Source organism: Populus trichocarpa, chromosome 4 (assembly GCF_000002775.5).
Source record: "Populus trichocarpa isolate Nisqually-1 chromosome 4, P.trichocarpa_v4.1, whole genome shotgun sequence".
In the NCBI taxonomy this organism is placed as follows: Eukaryota; Viridiplantae; Streptophyta; class Magnoliopsida; order Malpighiales; family Salicaceae; genus Populus; species Populus trichocarpa.
This window is the reverse complement of record NC_037288.2, coordinates 9,295,569-9,316,206: the sequence shown is the minus strand read 5'-3', so window position 1 is coordinate 9,316,206 and position 20,638 is coordinate 9,295,569. Positions and strand designations below refer to the sequence as shown.

At 31.0% G+C, this 20,638-nt stretch overlaps 2 protein-coding genes across 3 annotated transcripts; both read left to right on the top strand.

Moving 5' to 3' along the window:
• The first annotated feature begins 686 nt into the window (after positions 1–686).
• LOC7494566 (uncharacterized) lies at positions 687–2,374 on the top strand. The gene is made up of 2 exons (XM_002305935.4): positions 687–1,117; positions 1,283–2,374. Exons 1-2 carry the CDS (start codon positions 801–803, stop codon positions 2,142–2,144), a joined length of 1,179 nt encoding a protein of 392 aa, XP_002305971.1. The 5' UTR covers positions 687–800; the 3' UTR covers positions 2,145–2,374.
• Positions 2,375–7,535: 5,161 nt separating this feature from the next.
• LOC7494565 (uncharacterized) lies at positions 7,536–13,545 on the top strand. 2 transcript variants are annotated; one of them, XM_024599162.2, is made up of 8 exons: positions 7,536–7,666; positions 7,895–8,033; positions 8,117–8,250; positions 8,408–8,600; positions 9,437–9,583; positions 10,356–10,997; positions 11,476–11,655; positions 12,597–13,545. In XM_024599162.2, the coding sequence occupies exons 2-8, from the start codon at positions 7,911–7,913 to the stop codon at positions 12,771–12,773; spliced, it is 1,596 nt and encodes a 531-aa protein (XP_024454930.2). In that variant the 5' UTR covers positions 7,536–7,666; positions 7,895–7,910; the 3' UTR covers positions 12,774–13,545. The 2 variants fall into 2 exon arrangements, with proteins under 2 accessions (XP_024454930.2, XP_024454932.2); XM_024599164.2 differs by lacking the exon at positions 9,437–9,583.
• Positions 13,546–20,638: the final 7,093 nt, after the last annotated feature.

Sequence of the window (20,638 nt, the reverse complement as noted above, 5' to 3'; positions counted from 1 at the left end):
TATATTGGTATAAAAAATATAAAAAAAATCTAAAAAATTATATTAATATATTTTTAATTAAAAAATACTTTAAAAAATATTACATATCAAAAAACAGTCATAATAGCCATCTAACTTGTAAAGTAACATCTGCAAGAAGCTACCTGAATAAATAAAAATTCATTTGCGGGTTTTTTTTAATAATAATAATTATAGTTAACAAGAATCCAATGGATTAGATCCATCTATATTGAAAACTACAATCATTATTTATCAAATCTAACTCAACTTCTAATGCAGCAGCCACATAAAAGGATGCGATTATGATACTCATTTGGAGTCTGGTTATATATAGTTGTTTTTTAAAGTATATTTTACGTTGAAATGTATTAAAATAATATTTTTTTATTTTTTAAAAATTATTTTTGAAATCAGTGCATCAAAACAATATAAATCATTCAAAATAAAAATTAATTTTAATAAAATAAAAATTAAATTTTTATAAAACTACACGCATTCGAAACTGTGGTTAACTATTATTGCACAGCGAAAGTGGATAATAAAGTAAAGCAGTATCCTTGCTTTGATCTTATTTTATCTTTAATTGCAACTGCCTTTACCAATAAAGCTCTCTTTTCTTCACTGGATATGCTGTCTTTAACAAAATCATGCAAATCCATGCCAATTTTAATTACTATTGCATGACTAGCTGATATGACGTGATGACATAATGAAAGCCACTGTTCATACCTTAATACATAAGGCATCAATCAGCTATATCTAGCTCACGCTTTCATTGCACCGACTGTGGGAGAAGAAAGATGTATGTGACGAGGCCACTTTCCTTGTACAGGAATTTCCCGAGTGCTCTTTCAAGAGAGCCACCTGAAGGTCCACACACCGGTTACCTGGTAATTACTGATGAAGAAGCAGAAGCACAGGAGACGTATTGTTGGGGTATTCGTAAGAGCAGGAGAGTTAAAAAGCTCCCATTCCCTCAAGACAAGATACTATCTGTAGTTCACTCGTCTGATCATGAAGAAACTATAGTTAAGAAGGCTTGGTTTATCCCAGTTCTTGATCAGCCTCTGTCCTCTAATTGCTATTATGTTATCAAGGCTAAGGGCTCACACAAAGGGTATGCAATTTCCCTCTCTAAATATTAATTAACGTTTATATGTACATAATCTCCAAAAAGAAATTAACATGCAAAAAATGCAAAGCTAGCATTGTATATTTCTTCCCAAATCAGATAGTCTTAACTAGTTGATTTGAGCATTTAATATTGCTGTATAACTTGCAGGCAAGCTTGCACATGTTCAAGGGAGATGGACATGGGTTTATGGTGCTTCAAGAGTGTCATAAATGACATAAAACCGAAGCCATTTGATTACAGAAACATATACCAGCAATTCAAGATTCATAGACATCATGGAAAGAGTTTCTTCTCTAAGTCTCTTGCTCCAGATGGTTTTCCTCCAAGATTTCTAAGAAAAAAGGGTTGGGAAGTTAGAAGCTCAAGGTCTTACAAATTTCAACTAAGTGAAGCTTTAGGTCTTGATGTCCCTCTCCGATCACAACTCCCAAGCTTCGACTTTCCATTGTCTACCAAGAGTTCCTCTCGTGTGACTGTCGGAAGATGGTACTGCCCTTTTGTGCTTGTTAGAGAAGAACCTAGAATAAGGGAGCAAATGAAGAGAACAATGTTATACAGCATGACTCTTGAGCAATATTGGAAGGAGATATATTCATGTGAGAATGCCAACAATGAAGCAGAAAGTACTATAATGGTGAGTGTAAATGTGCAAAGAGAAATGGATTTAGTCTTTGGCATGGAAGCAACAAGGGATGGTGGAGTAAGTCATGGTGGGGTTATATGGTATAGAGTTGTAAGCAGAAATAGCAGCGGGAGAGGGTTTAAGGTGGGTGTAAGTGCTGCAACTGTTGAAAAAATGAAATGGGTGCAAGAGGCAGGAGGATGGATTGATGGGGGAGATGTAAATGAGACGGTGGAGAGAGCGGTGGAGATCAGAAGTGAAAATGGGTGGAGAAAGTTTGGCTGCTATGCGTTGGTGGAGAGTTTTGTGCTGAGAAGGATGGATGGAAGCTTGGTGCTGAGATGTGACTTCAGACACACGCATAAAATCAAGAGCAAATGGGAATAAGATCTCCTCCCTCCCTCCCCTGGTGTATTACAATCTGAATAAACCAAATGATGTGCCTATGGCATTGGATTTCTGTGTATATAGTGTTGTTGGATTGTGGTCTTTATGGTATTAGTTGTTACAGAAAAAAATAATGTGAACTTTGGTAGTGCTGTGGTTTTTTGAAAACAACTTGTGTGCTCAGGGCTCGCTTTTGCTTAGAGAAAGAAATTGCTGCTATCACTTTGTGAGGCTTTAGTGTCTGCTTTCTTTTCCTTGACATAAACAAATAAAAGACGATTGGGGAGTGGAGACATGAAAAAAATAATCATGAAGTTTCATTTTTAATATATATATATATATATATATATTCAATTAATAAAAAACAAAAAATAAACTGAGTCGACCTGGATTATCCTGTCAAACCTGAGACTTGGATCTTGAGATCAGGATAACCTCATGAAAAGCAAATAAAAAAAATTAAAAATTCCAATTAAAAAAAATACTCAATTAAAAAATAACAAAAAAATTAAGAAAGTCAACCTGGCAAATCTATGACTCGGGTCATAAGATCGAGATAATCTCATAGAAAGCAAATTGAGAAACATTACATGACCCAATTTTCAATCAACCAATGTTAAAAGATGAAATTAAAAAAATCAATTAGAAAAAGTGGCCCAAAAAAACAACTTGAGTTAACTCGATCTAACTTGTTAAACCCGTGATCTCAGTTATGAGATTGAAATAAATTCATAGAAATCAAATAAAAAAAATTATGAAGCCTCACTTCTAACATATATATTGTTGAAGGTTGAAATCAAGAAAAAAAAACTAATTCCATGAGATCAATAAATAACCCAACATAAAAAAATAAAAAAAAATCATAAAGCACAATTCTTAACACACAACCGAATATTAAAGGATAAAACTAGAAAAAAAAACTAAATAAAAGAATAGTGGGTTGTTGAAAGGTTAAATTGAAAAAAAAATACAAAACACTATTATAATAAATAATAATATTTTGTATATGTGACTATAGTGATTTAGACGTGTTTGGTGAATAAGTATAAAACTGGTTGATAAAGATATTTTATATTACTTAAAAATCACTATTGTGTCATATATTATTAACAAACACTAAAAGGCATGGTCAAAATATTGCTCACCACATCTTTGTTAACCCAAACACAAAAGCATGGTGGATTTGTGATGGTGTTCAATTTTTTTTCCCTCAATTTTTTTTTTAATTATGCCCTTGCAAGGTCAAGATGATGACTAGTTTAAGCATACTTGTTGAGAAAAAGCAAGATTCAAAGACATAGTACTAAAGTGAAAAGGGCATAGAAAAAAGGAAGGCAATTTAAAAAATAGGGTGAAAAGTTCACTTCAGTCCTCTTATTTTTTAAATAATAATTTTTTGGTCCCTCAATATTTTAAAATTTTAATTGTGGTACAAAACTTTATTTTTTTTATTTTTCAATCTCTATCTTGAGAGAGGAAAGAGAAAATAATCAAATTTTAGTTGTAGAGAAAATATTTGTTGACACTGATTTTAGTATCAACATGTTCCATTTGACTATGAGAGCTCTACCTAGGTGTTCTTTGTTCTCTCCATCACCTAAAATGGTATATCTCAACTTGAGAGGCCTTTTTATTTCAAGCTGATTTTGGTTTTTTGAACTATTTTTTGAGTTATTTGAGGTCATTGATGAATTTAACAAGGTGTATGAGGGTAAAAAATTGGGTTAAAATTAAGTTTTTTAGCAAAAATAATTTGTGGTTTGACTTTCTAGTGACTCTTTGGTCGCATGAAACTAAGTCAGCAAATAACGTGTTGTCCTCTATTTAGAGAACGTTTGGGAACGCGGTGCAAACCACGTTCCCAAAAAAAATTAATTTTTTTTATATGTTTTGAATTGTTTTGATGCGCTGATTTTAAAAATAATTTTTTAAAAAAATAAAAAAATATTATTTTGATGCATTTCAGCATAAAAATATACTTTAAAAAATAACCACAACTACACTCTCAAACAAACTTTTAATATAAAGAGGGAAAAAAAAGAGAGCCTAACACATGGAATGCGCCTCTTTTTTTTTTTTTTAGTTTAACGTGGGTGTCCAGACCAGTTTGCGCGTACCTTGACTAATCCCACGGGCCTTGAAGTTAATGACCATGTAAGCCTCTAGTGGCCATCATATGAGCAACCACAGGGCTCGAACCTGAAACCACAGAGAAAGCAAACCTTTTAATCCTAAATTTTTACCATTGGACCACCACCTAGATGGTGGAATGTGCCTCTTTTGGATGTGCGTGTTCGTGGATTTTTGTTCTCTGTTGAGTGATGCTTTAGCTCACTTATCAGTAAAAATGTTGTTGATTGCGGTAATAAACAGTAGATATTGCCAGTCTAGAGGTGTTCAGTACTATTTCCCTTAATCGACAGGGAAAGGTTTTGTTCTGCAAAGGAGTATAAGGCAAAAGGCTTTTTGCTACTTTATAGGATGGCATGTGAGAATTATTAGTTATATAACTAGTTTGCTTTTCATGAGGTTGAACTAAAAAAATTTTAAACATAAACTTCTATAGAATTTTTTGATATTATTATTAAATCCAGTACAGTAAATCAAACTTGATAACTTCCAGATTTCAAATTAAATTATCTGATAGCTACTTTAATGTGACTCAATTTATTTAGCAGGTTCAGAAATAAAAAAAATCAAATAACATAAAATAACATAAAAAACAAAGAATAGGTGCTCCGGTTTAAATGTAACCTGGATGATCAGTAAAAAATAATTTAATTTAAAAAATAAAATTGGAAGCTGACATTTTTTTTTTTAACATTAAGACAATGATGTATTGAATTGATTCCAGTCAATTTATATTAACTAGTCAAACTTGTTACCTGAGTTGTGAATTCCAATGGGTTCAATGATATTTTTTTATTTTAATTATATAATAAAAAAATAAAGACCGATTTAAAATCAACTCACTATTTAAAATGAAATTGAAAAAAATCCATAAAAAACCCATTGTTTAAATTGTTTTTTTTTTAAAAAAAATGTCAAGCCAAGCGCGCGAGCTTGAGTGCCACCTTAAAAAAAAGTATATGTTTGTGAGCTTGGGTCAAACAACCTGGTCACCAATAAAAAGAAGTTTGACTTTTAAGAAAAAATTGAAGTTGATATATTTTTTTTTAAAAAAAAAACATTGAGATATAGATGTATTAGATCAATTACAGTCAACCTGAATTAAATTGCCAAACTCGTGACCTGAGTTGTGAACTCTAATGGATTCGATACCATTTTTTTTATTATAATTATATGATAGAAAAAAAAAACCAATTCAAAATCAATCAAATATTAAAAGATGAGATTCAAAAAAATCATAAAAAACCTAATGTTAAAGAGTATTTTTTTTAAAGGGTAGGCCAAATGCATGGGCTTAAATGGCCCAACGTGTTAGGCCATTAAAAAAGCCCAGACATGTGGCCTGGATCAAGCTTACACTCCAGATCCATATGTTTTTATTTTCTTTTATAAGAAGCAAACAATATGTCGTTCATCTCTTATTTAAAAAGAAAAGAAAGAAAGAAACAACAAACGTGTCATGTGCTAGGGTAGATGATGCATCGCATGTTATACCCAACTCATAATCTAGCTACCACAATGGTGGTTAAAAAACTGTGAGGTAGGGTTTTTTTGAGTAATTTTCAATTCATTTTCACTCAAAAACACCATGTTATAACTCAATTTTGGGTTTCTAAAATTATCATTTTTCTTTTATAAAAAAAGAAATGTAGAAGGGCAAAAAATTTGGTTTGGCACAAACTGACTAAATACGGATCTAGATTCATAAATGTAAGATGGAAAGATCAAAATGGATCTTTGACAATTTTAGAAACTCAATGGCACCATTGAAGAGATCTAAATGTGAAAGACAATGCAAATTCAAGGTTAACTTAAGTGAATATCAAACAAAATTGCATAAAAATCAAGTTTAGGGACATAATTAAATTTTTAATAGGCTGATTTAATTTAATCATGAGATTAATTAAAGATTTAATGAAGTTGAAAATTAATTTGAATCAAGATTAAAAGAATTAATTAAGTGCAAGGACTTAATTAGACTTTTAATGAGTTAAATTAATTTTATTAAGGATTTAATTGACGATAAATTAAACTTGGAAGCCTAATTTAGATTTAATTGAGAAGATTATAATTTTAAATGACCAAATTTAATTTTTACAAGCTTACTCAAAAGAAATCAGGGTTAAAATTGCAAGAAAATCTAGTGTAGGGGTCAATTAATGGTCAAATTGAAGAAATTCAGAACAAAAAGTCAAAGGGCAACATGTGTGTAAGTTTGAAGACTAAAATAAATCAAAATAAGTGGTTAATTTGAAAGAAATTGAAAGTTTGATGGTTAATAATGATCAAATTAAACAAATTGAAAATCAAATATCAATTTAAAAAAAGGTGCTTAAATCAAATGAGTTCTATCAAAGTTTCTAGAGGTGAGATTGAAAAAATTAAAAGAATTTCAAGGTCAATTGAGTGTGTATACGCAAAAAATAAAACAACAAAGACCAAATTTAAATTTGTAATTTTTCAATTAGAAAACCCTAATTTTTAGGATTTAAACAAACACCTTAGAGGCTTCAAACACCACCATTCAACAAAGAAGATTCTCTTTAACAAGTTTATATCATATTTTTATTTAGTTAACGTTTAGCATTTTATTTCAATCATGTTTTTAAAAAAAGTTAAAATTTTTAGCTTCAAATTAAATTAAATTTTAGTGTTTTTGAATTGTTTTGATGTGTTGATATTAAAAATAAATTTTAAAAGATAAAAAAATCTTTATCATACTCTCAAACAGGACTTTAAAGTTAGTTTGTTTTGCTTAAAATATTATTTAAATATTTGAATTGAAAAATATTTCATGTAAAATATCTTTTAATGATTACAATAGTAGTGAGATGATAATAATAGATGAAGAGGTGGTGGTGAGATGATTATAATCATAATGAAAAAAAGATAATAATAAAAAAAATAAGAATGATTGAAATAATAGGTAAATGATATTATAAGTGGATTACTATTTATAATATATTTTTATTAAATTTTATAAATTGAAAATATTTTTTAATAAATAAATTAAGTTAAAAAATTTACTATAAACTATTTTATATTAACTATTTTTTTTATAGAACATTTTAGTTTTCTTAGAATGCAAAGAAAGATTCAACCTGATTAAAAAATAAATTTAATTTTTATATTTGAAAAAAAATTCATGAACTCTGACCCTAAACCGGTAAAAAAAAAAAGAAAGAAAGAAAAAAAGGAAAAAGGAAATCGAACATGTGTCTTTTTTATAAGGCCCAATCAGACTCAGCCCATCAAAGGCGCAGGTCCTCAGAATTCAAAATTTTCATTTCCCGGCAACCAAAACCACTCCTCTCCCTCTCCCTCTCTCTCTGCAAATGAAATAGAAGACATAAACGATTCGTCTCAACGCTGTCTCCTCTCTAACCGAAACGGTGAAATCTCTCTTTCGATTTTTACTTGCTTTATCCTTTCAACTTGGAGCTAATGAAGCTATAACGTGTAATTAAGAGCTTGATTATTGTTTAGTTTCTAATTGAAATCTGTATATTTTCTTTTTTAGGTTTTCAATAAATCGCTATTATTATTATTTATATTATTATTATTATTATTATTATTAGTGTTTCAATTTCATAGTTTTTGTGATTTTTGATCGATGATAGGAGTATTGAAGAAGGTATGGAATCTGTGGTGGCAACTGTTAGCGGTTACCATGGCTCCGAGAGGTTTAACCTAATTAAGCTCATCTCTCAATCTGGTGCGAGTTATGTTGGTGCAATGTCAAATTCCACTACACATTTGGTAAGCTCTAGTGATCATGAATTAGGTTTAACCTAATAGTTTGGTGATTTATTTTATTTTAATTTTTTGGATGATATTATTAGGTATGTTGGAAATTTGAAGGGAGGAAATATGAGCTAGCCAGCAAGTTTGATACTCTTGTTGTTAATCATCGATGGGTCGAAGAATGTGTTAAGCAAGGAAAGCGTGTTCCGGAGTATCCTTACATGTTGGAAAGGTATGGCTGTGGCTAAGCATCCCTATTTTAATGCACAACACGTTCTTGTTATTACTGAGATTTTTTAATTCTTTTTAGTAATCATGGATTCCTGCATGTTCAATTAGCGTTTGTAAAATGCTTTGAACTTATGCTAACAGTTTTTTGTTCTTTGCAGTGGACAAGAAGTGGGGCCTTTAGTCTTGGACGTCCCAAACGTTGATAAACTTGGGTCCTTGAATAAGAAGAGAAAACCGTTGTCTGACAAATCCAACAATTGCGAGGACTCTGAAAGACGAATAGTTGATGTGGATTGTGAAGATTCTGGCCTTGCAGCATGGAGTGATTCCTTTTTGTTGAATGATGTAAAGGTAAACCTTTCTCGTTCTCTCTGGCACGCACGTGCACACACAGACACACAAATTGTGGAGCTAATTGCATATTTTTCTGATCAATGATGCATGTTAAGTAATCAATTGATTTGCCATTATACTTACTATTTCAGTTTATGCATCTAAGCATATGCATCACAGATGTGCATAACAAGCTGTTCTTGAGAAACATAAATAAAGACAAGTTAAGCAAGTTAAATTAATAGAGAAATCGAATCAGTTGAAAAGGAAAACCATGATATGAAAAGGAGTGATTCTTTTTGTATTAAGTTAGAAAGTTTGAGTTTCAGTAAAAGCTCAACAGAAAGCTCCTCGAACCCTGACCTTTCAAGAAGGTGCACTAGCAGTGCATCTCATCCTTTCTATTTCTATTTTTTTTTTTTTTTTGCATTTTGAGTGTGGTAGCAACAGTTTGTTTGCAGAAGGAACACCCAGATTAAAATCCTAACATTAGGCTTATGCTTATGGTCCTCATTTCGTGTTCAAAAGTAGAGTCTCCTATAATTTTGGCCCTTCAATTTCATTTTGTCTTATCTATAATTTTGGCTATTATTCAAGATTGAACATAGCATAACTGAAATGCTAGCTTTCTTTGTCCTTTATGGTTTGACTTTCCAAAGAAGAGTTTCTGCTATCCCTTATGTGTTAGCTTGTTATTTATAGATAACACACACTTGAGAATATTATCCATTCTTCTAACTTCCAATGCATTAATACAAGCCTTTATTTTTCAGTGAATGATTTGGGTAGGTCTGTTTAGTGATTCGAGAATCAAACAATCAGCACTGATTTACTACATGGTAATTTAACTGCAGAGTTTGGTTCCTGATGTTGGGAAAAACAACAGTAATTTATATAAATCAAAGCTCAAAAAGGCAAAAAAACCTTCGAAGCAGGAAAACTGTTCAGGTAGCAGATACTGTTTTCAGGACCCTACTTTTTCTGGGCTAGTTGGATTGGAGGTAATGAATTCAATCAAAATTCTCCCTGCTTCATGTACTCATCCAGATCCATCCGTTGAACTTGTTCCTATTGCTGTAGCTTTCTTGATGTGCCTGGCTCTCTTTTCCGTTAATGTCTTGACAACTTTGTGTAATTGAGCTGAATATGAAATTCTAGCCTTGGAAACTTCTAAACTCCATGCCCTAGGGCATTAATATCTCTTTTTTCCCCAAAACAAATTGTATATGATATAAGTGATAAAGAGGAATGAAAAAATGATCCATATAGAGATCAAGTAGAACATTGTAAGCTTAAATAGATCAACTGAAAAATGAGGTAGCCAGATACTAAAGCAATCTTGTTGCTCTGAAGCCAACTGCTTTTAGAGTAGGGTGTCATTCAGGGCATAATCAAATTCTGCAAAGATTAGAAGTCTATCTAGAAAAACTTTAAAATCCTGTCTTATGGTCCGGACTACATGTGGCAGGGACAGTCTTGCTGGTTTTATGTGGGACAATGTAGCTTTCTTCATTGTCTATGCACCTTGTCTTCTGTAAGTATAGATCTGTTATTTCCTGTTCCTGCACGCAGTCCACAGTCACGTTCTTTTTTTGTCTGCTAAGCTAAGGATCATTGTTTGTTTTGTTTTTTTTAAAGATTTTATTGTATCGAAAGCAATTTATATCTTTTTATGAGCCTTTTTCTGTTAGACTACTTGTTTGACTGTTCCTTTATCAAAAGGAAACATTTGATTTACTGAACAAAAATTTCTCTCGTTTTTCGTTTTAATAGCATGGAGGTTCAAGTTATAATTCTTCAAGACATGAAGAGTCAGATATTGTGCCTAATATGCATTTCGTGAGAGGAAGGAGGAATACTTTTAGCAATACTGGAAGCACTTTGGCCGAACCTTCTCGTAAAGGTCGAAGGCTCATGAAGAAAAATATTGCCAGAGACAATTTGGAAACTCTGCTTTCTGATTCTGACCAAGAGTGGCATCCAGTTAGACTTAATAAGAACAATAACAGTAAATCAACAGCTAAACGTACAGGTTGCAAAAGGAAACTTGATATATTTGAAGCTGAAGTAACATCTGATGTTGCTGTGATTAATAATAGGGGTTCAGCAGTTGAGTCTTTGGATGAAATTGAAGAGGGAACACATTGGAATCACCTACCTGTTTCTGAGTATTCAAATTCATTTCCTGAGGGTGCACTGACTGCATCAGAAATAGCAGATAGCTCTGGCTCTGCTGCTGAGAATTTAAATGCAAAGGTTAAAGATATGGATCAGTTTGAATCTGTAGCCAGATTACCTGCTCCAGCAGAGTTATCATGTGTTATATGTTGGACAGAATTTAGTTCAACCAGAGGTGTGTTGCCATGTGGTCATCGATTTTGTTATTCATGCATTCAAGAATGGGCTGATCACATGGTATGCATTTTCTTCCTGTCTAATTACTACATTCTGTTTCTATTAATAAACTTGTTTAAATGTCGTATAAAAACATTTGATTCATTGAGTTGTGATTTGTGACACTTATAACGGACCAAACACTTTGCTATCCTGTCATGTTTGTAGTTTTTACCTTATCAATTTTCTTGCCAAATCCAATTTTCACACATTCTTCTTGCTAGTTGCTTTTGAAGGGTCGCCTTTGTCATCTGAAAGTATAGGTTGCCCAAAATAATAATTTTCCCCTGAAATGAAAAGGATAATGAATTATATTTATTAACTGTCTCAAGCATCTTTGGGTTTACTTGTTCTTTGCAGTGAGATTTTTTGGATTGTTAGAATTCAGGTGCCAATTGATAACTTTTCCATTTCTCTACCTTGATGTGTTTGTCTTTACCCTTCGGAGGATTATGGTTGAAAATTTTACTTCTGCTGCTGATGGTGATGTTTCATTTAGGCTTCCAGGAGAAGAATTTCAACCTGTCCTCTGTGCAAGGCTGGTTTTTCAATCATAACAAAGGTGGAGGATGCGGCCACCTCTGATCAAAAAATTTATTCTCAAACTATACCGCATGCATCATCAACAGTAGATGTTTTCTTTAGTATGCTTCAAGAACAAAATAAATTTGGTGCCGAGGTAAGTGTTTGTATGTTTGACGTTCAGCTTATTAGTCAATTCTTAATCAGGATAATTACTATGCTGTTGTACTTGGTCATGATGACATACATGTCCCAATACTCCAATCAGTTGCCGTTGTTAATACTGAAGCATTACAAATTTCTTGCATTTTAGCGTAGTAATTCCACGCTTACTGGACTAAAATACAGCCAGGCTGAGTCAGATTCCTAAACCCTCTTACTCCATAGTGCCGAATGGGGGTTAAGCCTAGATAAATCATCTAAGCTGCTAAAAATTAAAACGCTGAATTCTCATTTCATTTCCTTGGGTTCATGAGTGTAGATGCTTAATCATGTCGAATTTTTTCCATGATAATCATATAGAAACTTTAGCTTTGCGGTAGATAATATGATGTTGCCTTCAGAGCCTGATGATTTTCACAAATTTAAACTCTTCTGAATTGCAAGTGTATAAGATTTGATAATTCATCGTCAAGTGAAATGGAGATTAAAAATACATAGAATCTATGAAAGCCTATTATTTTATTATACACCAAGTTTTTGATAATTGTCACATCAACTCTTTTTTATCATACTGAATTTGAATTATCATATCTTGTACATGAGAAAATGATAGACATGTAAATAGAGCTATGTGTACTCTGATTGAAACCGTCACCAAGGCTCTGCATTTAAGAATCTCCATTTGTTGAATTTTTCTTCACAATATCTATACTGGAAGTGAAAGAAAAACTTTTCGAAGTTTAGTTGTGTAGAATGATTAAACGTTTAGCCAACAATTGTTAGTGTTTTGCATGAGAAGGGTTTTATTGTGGAAGTATGTTTATTAGGTCTTGAACTTCTTAGTCTTCTGAAGATTTTGTAGGTATTCATTTTCGTTCTTAGACGAATTCTTGTTTGGATATGATTCTCAATTGTTAGTTTTTAATTTTTGAACAGCCCTCATTTGGATCAGTGTGTTGTGAATGCCGTAGTCGGGAACCTGAGGATCTACTCATTAGATGTCATCTGTGCGAGACTCGATGTATCCATTCCTACTGCCTGGACCCTCCTTTGTCACCATGGATATGCACTCACTGCAAGGATCTTCAAATGCTTTATCATCACAACCGTTAATATGCTTCTCTTCAGCATTGTGTTTACACTCACCAGAACCTTCTTGGAGGGAACGTCCACACCAATACCAATTCTTGACAACCTCAGGGTCTGGTGTCGTTACCATTCATCATCGTGCCACAAAAAATGTTTCCTTCTCTGTAACTAATGTCATGTTACCTTCCTGGATGGTCCAATGATGATTTCAGTTCCCAACCAAAACCTCAATTCTGGATCTCGAAGCAAGGGAGTGACATCAAGATGAATTATTGCCTCTTCTCTGTGGCGATACTCTTCGAGTGGGATGATTCTCTTAACACATCATGTTCATGGGAAACCCTATCCTGTTCAAACTAATTAGTCATTGCAGAAATCTTCACCTTCACCTCCCTTATTGTATACAATGGAAACATTTGAAAGGCAAGTATATCCCTAGCTCCGACAACCTTGCACTGGATGGATAGGCGGAATAATGGATTACAAGGTAATATTACATTTTCTTGTTCCATACCTAGTTTCTGAAATATAATATATACTTGTATACACACACATAGAAACTAATCTTGAAGGAAACATGGTGAAGTGCATGTTCAATTCACTTCATTCCAAATACATTTACTGAGGCATGGTGACAATCTCATGCTTTTTTTTAAGGTTAGTTTCATTACTTAAAACTGAGTACATCTTAAGTCAATCTTTCCATCTCTCAAGTACATATAATTCGCCAAGAAAAAAGAAGAAGAGTATTTGTGGCTCAAAAAAATTGAATAAAATAGTAAAATACAATTCATCACCTCATGCTTCATCGCATAATATTTCTTTCGAATTTACAACATCACACACTTTTCTTGCTCATAACAATATGTGACAAATGTGATATTGTTCTTGTTCACTTTGTCTAATTATATAATACATGAAGAATATTCTAACCACCGTGTCAAGAGAGACACCAAATGAGCAAAACCATTAGATTATGTTAAAACACCTAATTTGTTTCCCAAACCCTTTTGCAGTCCCATAAAGGCATAAAACATTTAACGTGGACATTCTTTTCTTTCTAAATTTAGTGGAAAATGAGAATGAATGACTTTTGAAGATAATTTTCAATAATGTGATCCTTAAATGCATGATGCATCCGCCTCCAATTCTTGATTATAATGTCCGAACAAGTTCCACACCATCACCAACTTTCCATGTTGTCTCGTTTGAATGTTGTTAGGCTTAGTTGTTAGAAAATGCTCGAGATTAGACTTGGTTTAGGGCTTGAGTCATCACCATGTTGTTAAGTTAACTTGGAGGTGATTAGGTCTATCATTTTATTCGAAAATAACCTTGTTTTAATTTTTTTTTTTAATTTTTTGAAGTTGACTTGATTAGATTATACTTAGGTTTGGTTAGATTAACTGGTTCATAAATTAATTTATCATGTAACTCAGGTTTATTTAAGTCAATATTCAAAATAGTTAGAAGTAGAACTGTGCTCTTAGTCATATGATCAATTTAATAATTTTGTTTTACCAAATCCCCTAAGATACAACTTATAATACATCCAATACTTGTCAGTTGTCCATCAATGTTTTCCTGCGTGTTTGCACGACATCTGGCTTAGATCTTTTTCCTAACCTGGTGGTATACTAGTATGACTTCCATAACTTTTAAATTATGTAACCGATATTTTATTTTTATTTTTAACTTTTAAATATCAGTTAGAGTTTCAAGTTAGATGGTAATGTTTTTTAATCCTTTTTACATGTAGTTTGTTTTAATATTCCTGCAATAAAATAAAAGTTGCACTAGGGGATTTGGGAATTTATATCATTGAGATTTTTTTTACTATTTATATCATTGAGATGATAGATGTAAGGGTAATTTAAGTTGCTATTTGTGAATTGAAATCATGGTTATTAAACTTGACAGTCTAGTTAAACAGGTTAAATAAATTTTTATTTTTAAATGTTAAAATAATATGGTTTTGAATATTTTTCTTAAAAAAATCAAACAGTTTTTTTAATTACTAAATTCTTCTATATTTATTGAGAAATTTAACCTCGGCCAAGCCCTTGATCCATTAGATGACGCCAGGTTTCTGTTTGGGATTGTGGTAACTGTGGTGGTTGAAAGTGTTTTCGTTTAAAAATACATCAAAATGAATTTTTTTTTATTTTTTAAGAATTATTTTTGATATCAGCATATTAAAACGATATGAAAATATAATTTTTTTTTTATTTTACACAATTTTTTTAAAAATTTTTAGAAACTGAAATTGAAATTGATCATAATTAGTTTTTTTTTTTTTTTTTTTTGTCAGAGCTAGCATATTTTTAATTAATCACTTTAGGGCTAAAACCTCAAGTAAAGTGGCGAGATATAATCTTCGCATGTATATGTATCTTTAATCGCTCTGTGGAGAAGTAGATATAGTTTTTTATTGTGCGAATTACTAATTTAAGGATGAGGGATGCTAAATATTAGAAAAAAACACCATTAAAAAAGCTTTAAAAAACACACACGAATCATTATGTTAATGAAATTCATCATTGTGTTCCACTTTAAAATCATGATTGAAAATCTTTCGTCTTGTTATTTCTTGTTATATCTCGAGCCATAAAACTGATAAACAAAAGGCAATTTTAATTAATTTGATAAAACTGAACACTTTACTTGAGGATTGTGTAACCCTTTGAGAGGATAATTTTGCTTCGGACAAGCAAAGTATTGGAAGCATATTCTACTTCGATGGCTTCTTACTTTGTGCCCCATATAATAATCTGTTATTTCGAAGCAGAATTTAGGCAAAGAAATTACTCCACAATGAAAGAAAACTAGTCTTTAAATGTTTAGATTATGTGATATGCAATTCAACATAGATCACCCACCCTTTGATCACTTAATTGCCACTGGGCAGTGATTCAAGTCCAAGGAGGAATCCAAGAAAAAAGAATCAATCTCTTTTGGGGTAGCCATGTTCAGGAGGAATCTACACTATATGTTCTTGATAATTTCTTCCCTGCTGGTTACATAACTCCGTGAACTCTTGAGATGGTAAATCATTAATAGATCGCGCGCGCGCGCACACAGAGCTATCTATCAAATCTGGGATGTTTTAGCGTATCAATTTAAAAATTGATTTTTTTTTAAAATTTATTTATGTTAATTTAGGTTAATTAACTTGATCTGTGACTTAATCTTGTGCTGGGTTAACTTTTAAATTGAATTTAATAACTATAAACATGTATATCTTAATGTATTGTTACTAGTAAATTCAACCTCAAAGTTGCTAGGAAAAAGTAACACCACAATCATTATCAACAATTTTAATTGATTAAGCCATAACTTCATTATTCGATAAGGTAAAAAATGATGTAAATCGCAAGCATGCTCGACATTAGGAAGATTAAGGGAATGGAGTTATGGTATTGTATCCATGACCTAGCAGCTTAGCCATGGAAATAAAGAGGACAAGAGGAGGTAATTATGTGACAACTAATTAAATATTTTCAATAAAAACATGCTTAATTAACAATTAAGAAACAAAACCATGATACACACACACATACATTGTAGCAATTCAACACATGAGAAGAGATGCTCAAGAACAGTAGTGATCATCAAAAAGCATAAGTCTTGGTGTATGGCGAATCAGCAATTTTTAATGTCTCTTCAATGAGCTTCCTGGCCTTCCTGCTTCTCACCTCAACTCTCATGCTCTCACTCTTCTCAATCTTATCATAACCCTTCTTCATCTTCAAGAACCTTATCTTGGAATTCAAGATCATCACCAGCCTCCTTAGTCCCATCATCACCATGGCCACCGTGCTAGCTAGCTAGCTACTTAAAACTTCCTGTTACTAAAGAACGAAAAGGATCAATAAGCACAAACATGCAAGGAGACTGACTACCTTGAGCAATTACTAGCAAGAATATATATTTATATATATAACTTGTAGGCAAGTTAATTAGGTAGGAAAATCAAGAAATTAGCAGGAAATTCTATTGCGAGGGAAGGACTAAAGTCAAGGAGTGAATGGTGGCGGCACTTAGAAGAGGGGCTAATTAGTGGGAGTGAAGGAGACGAAAAAGTGAGAGAGATGCATGTAACTGTCAGAGACACAACACCAAATACTTAAATAGCCAAATTTCTATACGTTTAAATTTAGTCCCTATATTTTCAGTGATTGATAACTTAGGTCCTCTAATCTCAGACTTAACTCTTTGATTCCTTATACCAGATACATCTTTTAAAGCCCTGTTAATTAGTTTTTTTAGGAAATGATCAAACTAGCTCCAGGCTTCTTCTCTTTCAGTTAAATATATAATATATAGTCAAATTAAAGGGTATTTTGAAGAAATAATAATTAAATTGCTTGCAGCTCACCATGCTGTTAACAAACATTTACTGAAAGAAATAAGTTATTAAACAGAAATTAAAAAAAATAATTGAAATGCAATAGTGAAATACTTAAATGAGAAGGAGTAGCTAATTAATTTGCTAAAAATAAAGGAACTAAATGAATATCTATTCAAATTCTTATATTTGGCAATTACTTCTTTCATGGGAAGCCTATCGTTTAAAATTTATGGGACTCATGCTTATCATATACAAATTGGTACTTAAGATTTGTACGGAAATAATATGAAATTTATATTGCCAATGACATTTAATTAAAATGATGTTTGGAGGTGTGATAGAGATTGTTTTTTAAAGTATTTTTTTGTTTGAAAATGTATTAAAATAATATTTTTTATTTTATTTTTTAAAATTTATTTTTAATATCAGAAAATTGAAATGATTTAAAATGATTAAAAAATAATTTAAAGAAAAAATATAAAAAATAAAAATATAAAAAATACCTTTTAAACAAAAAATAAATAAATAAAAATACAGCCTTAATGGGGTGTGTATTTTCGTACTAAAAATTAGGCATTAGCACGGCGGAAGGGACGGCCAAATCATTAATGTACAAAGCCAAGACAATGAAATTTCAAGTTCTAAAGAGGAAAAAGGTAAAATCATTCGGTTTGACCTCCACAGGGTGTTTGCTAATGGAGGCATGCCATTAACTTCATGGTTAAAAAAAAAAAATTAATTGAGGAGGGGAAATTATTGTTTCCCTCCTTACTATTCATTAACATGTTTTTTTTTTCTTTTTTATATTTTCATATTTTTATATTGAATTTATTGAGATTTGAATTTTACTATTTATTTTGATTTTCTTTATACGAGGTTATATATCTTGATATTTGATTGTGCTCAGATTTATAACCGTTTATTTTTTAATCAGATTATTAAATAAAAAATGGTCTAACATATTGTTAAATAAAAAATAATTAAAAAAAAGAAATTAATTGAGGAGGGGAAATTATTGTTCCCCTCCTCACATGTTACTATTCATTAGAACAGTAACATGCTTTTTTTTTTCTTTTTTTTTTCTTTTTTCTTTTTCTTTTTTCTTTTTTTATATATTTTTATCTTTTTCTATTGGATTTATTGAGAATTGAACTTTGCTCTTTATTTTATTTTTTTATACGGGGTTATCATGGTTTCAGAAAAACATCATGATATGTGGTTGATGCTCAGTTTTATGATTACCTACTTTTTCTATCATATTATTAAATAAAAAATGATATAACATACTGTTAAATAAAAAATGGTTTAAAAAAAGAATTAATTGAGGAGGGGAAAGTATTGTCCTCTCCTCACATGTTACTGTTCATTGGAACAATAACATGTTTTTTTTTCTTTTTCTTTTTCTTTTTTTAATATTGGATTTATTGAGAGTTGAACTTTGCTATTTATTTTATTTTTTTATACGTGGTTATCATGGTTTCAGAAAAAACATTCTAATATTTGGTTGATACTCAGTTTTATGATCATTTACGTTTTCTACTATATTATTAAATTAAAAATGATCAAACATATTGTTAAAAAAAATAGTTTTAAAAAATGATTAATTGAGGAGGGGAAATTATTGTCCTCTCCTCATATGTTACTGTTCATTGGAACAATAACATGTTTTTTTTCTTTTTCTTTTTGCTTTTGCTTTTGCTTTGCCTTTTTATTTCTTTTATATATTTTATTATTTACATATTTTCATATTGGATTTATTAAAAATTAAACTTTTCTATTTTTTTAAGATTGTCTACTTTTTTCTTATTAGATTATTAAATAAAAAATGGTATAATATATTGAAAAAAATAGTCTAATATAATGAAAAAAATGGTTAAAAAAGTGTAAGTATTATGAATTGGACTTCAAGATTTATTTTGATTTACTTTCTATGGGGTTATCACGATCTTAGAAAAATATATTGATATTCGGTTGGTACTTAGTTTTTTGAGCATCTACTTTTTTCATCATATTATTAAATAAAAAATAATTTTAGAAAAAACATAATTATTGACAATTAGACCTCATGATTTATTTCAATTTACTTTTCATGGGGTTATCGTAATCTTATAAAAACATCCCAGTATTGAGTTGGTATTCGGTTTTATAAGCGTCTATTTTTTTTCATCATATTATAAATAAAAATAGTTAAGAAAAAAAAATACAAAGTTATTAAACTCAATGAAGTTTATGATTTAGATCGAGAGTTTAGTGGGTTAACCTAAGTTGACCGGGGTTGATCTAATGTATCTTCATCTCAATATTTTTTTTAAAAAAGATGTCATCTTGAAAATATTTTTAAAGCCAAACCATGTTTTTAGTAATTCAAATTTTTTTCAACCCACTAAGTCATTTGGGTTACACTGAAACAATTTTTATATAGTTTAATTTAAAGGTAAAGTTAGATAAGAAGTATAGTCGAGATGTTTCAAATTTGACCTAAATAAGAAGTATAGTCGAGAGGTTTCAAATTTGACCGTTCGAAAATTTAGTCTATAAATTACTTGTAGAACCAAATTAATTAACACCAAAGTTAAACATCAAAACATGATTTACACTATGTACGTGCCTTTAATTACTTGTAGCATAACTATACATTTGAGATGATGATGACGACCAATAAAAGCACTGAAAAACTATAAGTTTTGGTCCTTGGTGAATCTGCAATCTTTAAGGTCTCTTCAATGAGTTTCTTGGCCTTTCTGCTTCTTATCTCGACTCTTATGTTCTCACTCTTATCAATTTTATCATAAATAATGGAGTCCAGAGAAAACCCCACACATAAATTGAGCTTTCTATAATCTATGAGCCAAGACGTGTGAGTTGGGTTTCGAGTTTGGAATTAAGAATTCCTAAACAAAATAAGTCTCTTATGGAATGAGACTCTCTGATACTTAAATTTGTAAATAGGAAAGAAATAATATAAGAAAAAAAAATTAAATCTTGCAATGTAAGACAAAGTCTTGCAATGTTAGAGAAATGTTGAGTAGAAAATGGTATGTGTTTGCATTGTCAATTATTAGCTAAAAAAATATGGTGTCTGCATAAAAGTTTGTACTTACTAAGCATCTATAAAAAAAATATATGTCAATTAATCATGAAAAATATTGTGTGCATGGGCAGTGTGTGGTGCCGCATTCTGTCTTCTCAAAACTCAAAAAGTACATTAGAGCATGTGGAAGAAAAAGAAGAAAAAAATTGGGGTGCAATCTATTTGGGCTTCAACTTAAACATGGTGATTGCATGCAGTAGCCCATTTTGGCCATGAAACAAATAAGCTGCTTATTTTTTTAGAAAAAAATAAAGTTTATTATTATAATTATAATTATTAAATCATGCTCTATCATTTTTCCCCTAGGTCTTTCAAACATACATGTTTGGAAGACTTTAGGCAACAAAAAATAGAGAAAATACTTACTTGTTTTTTACAAGTGATGTTACATGTTATTGATACGATAATGTTACCATGGTTAGGTGATTGAATTTCTTCCATTTTGTC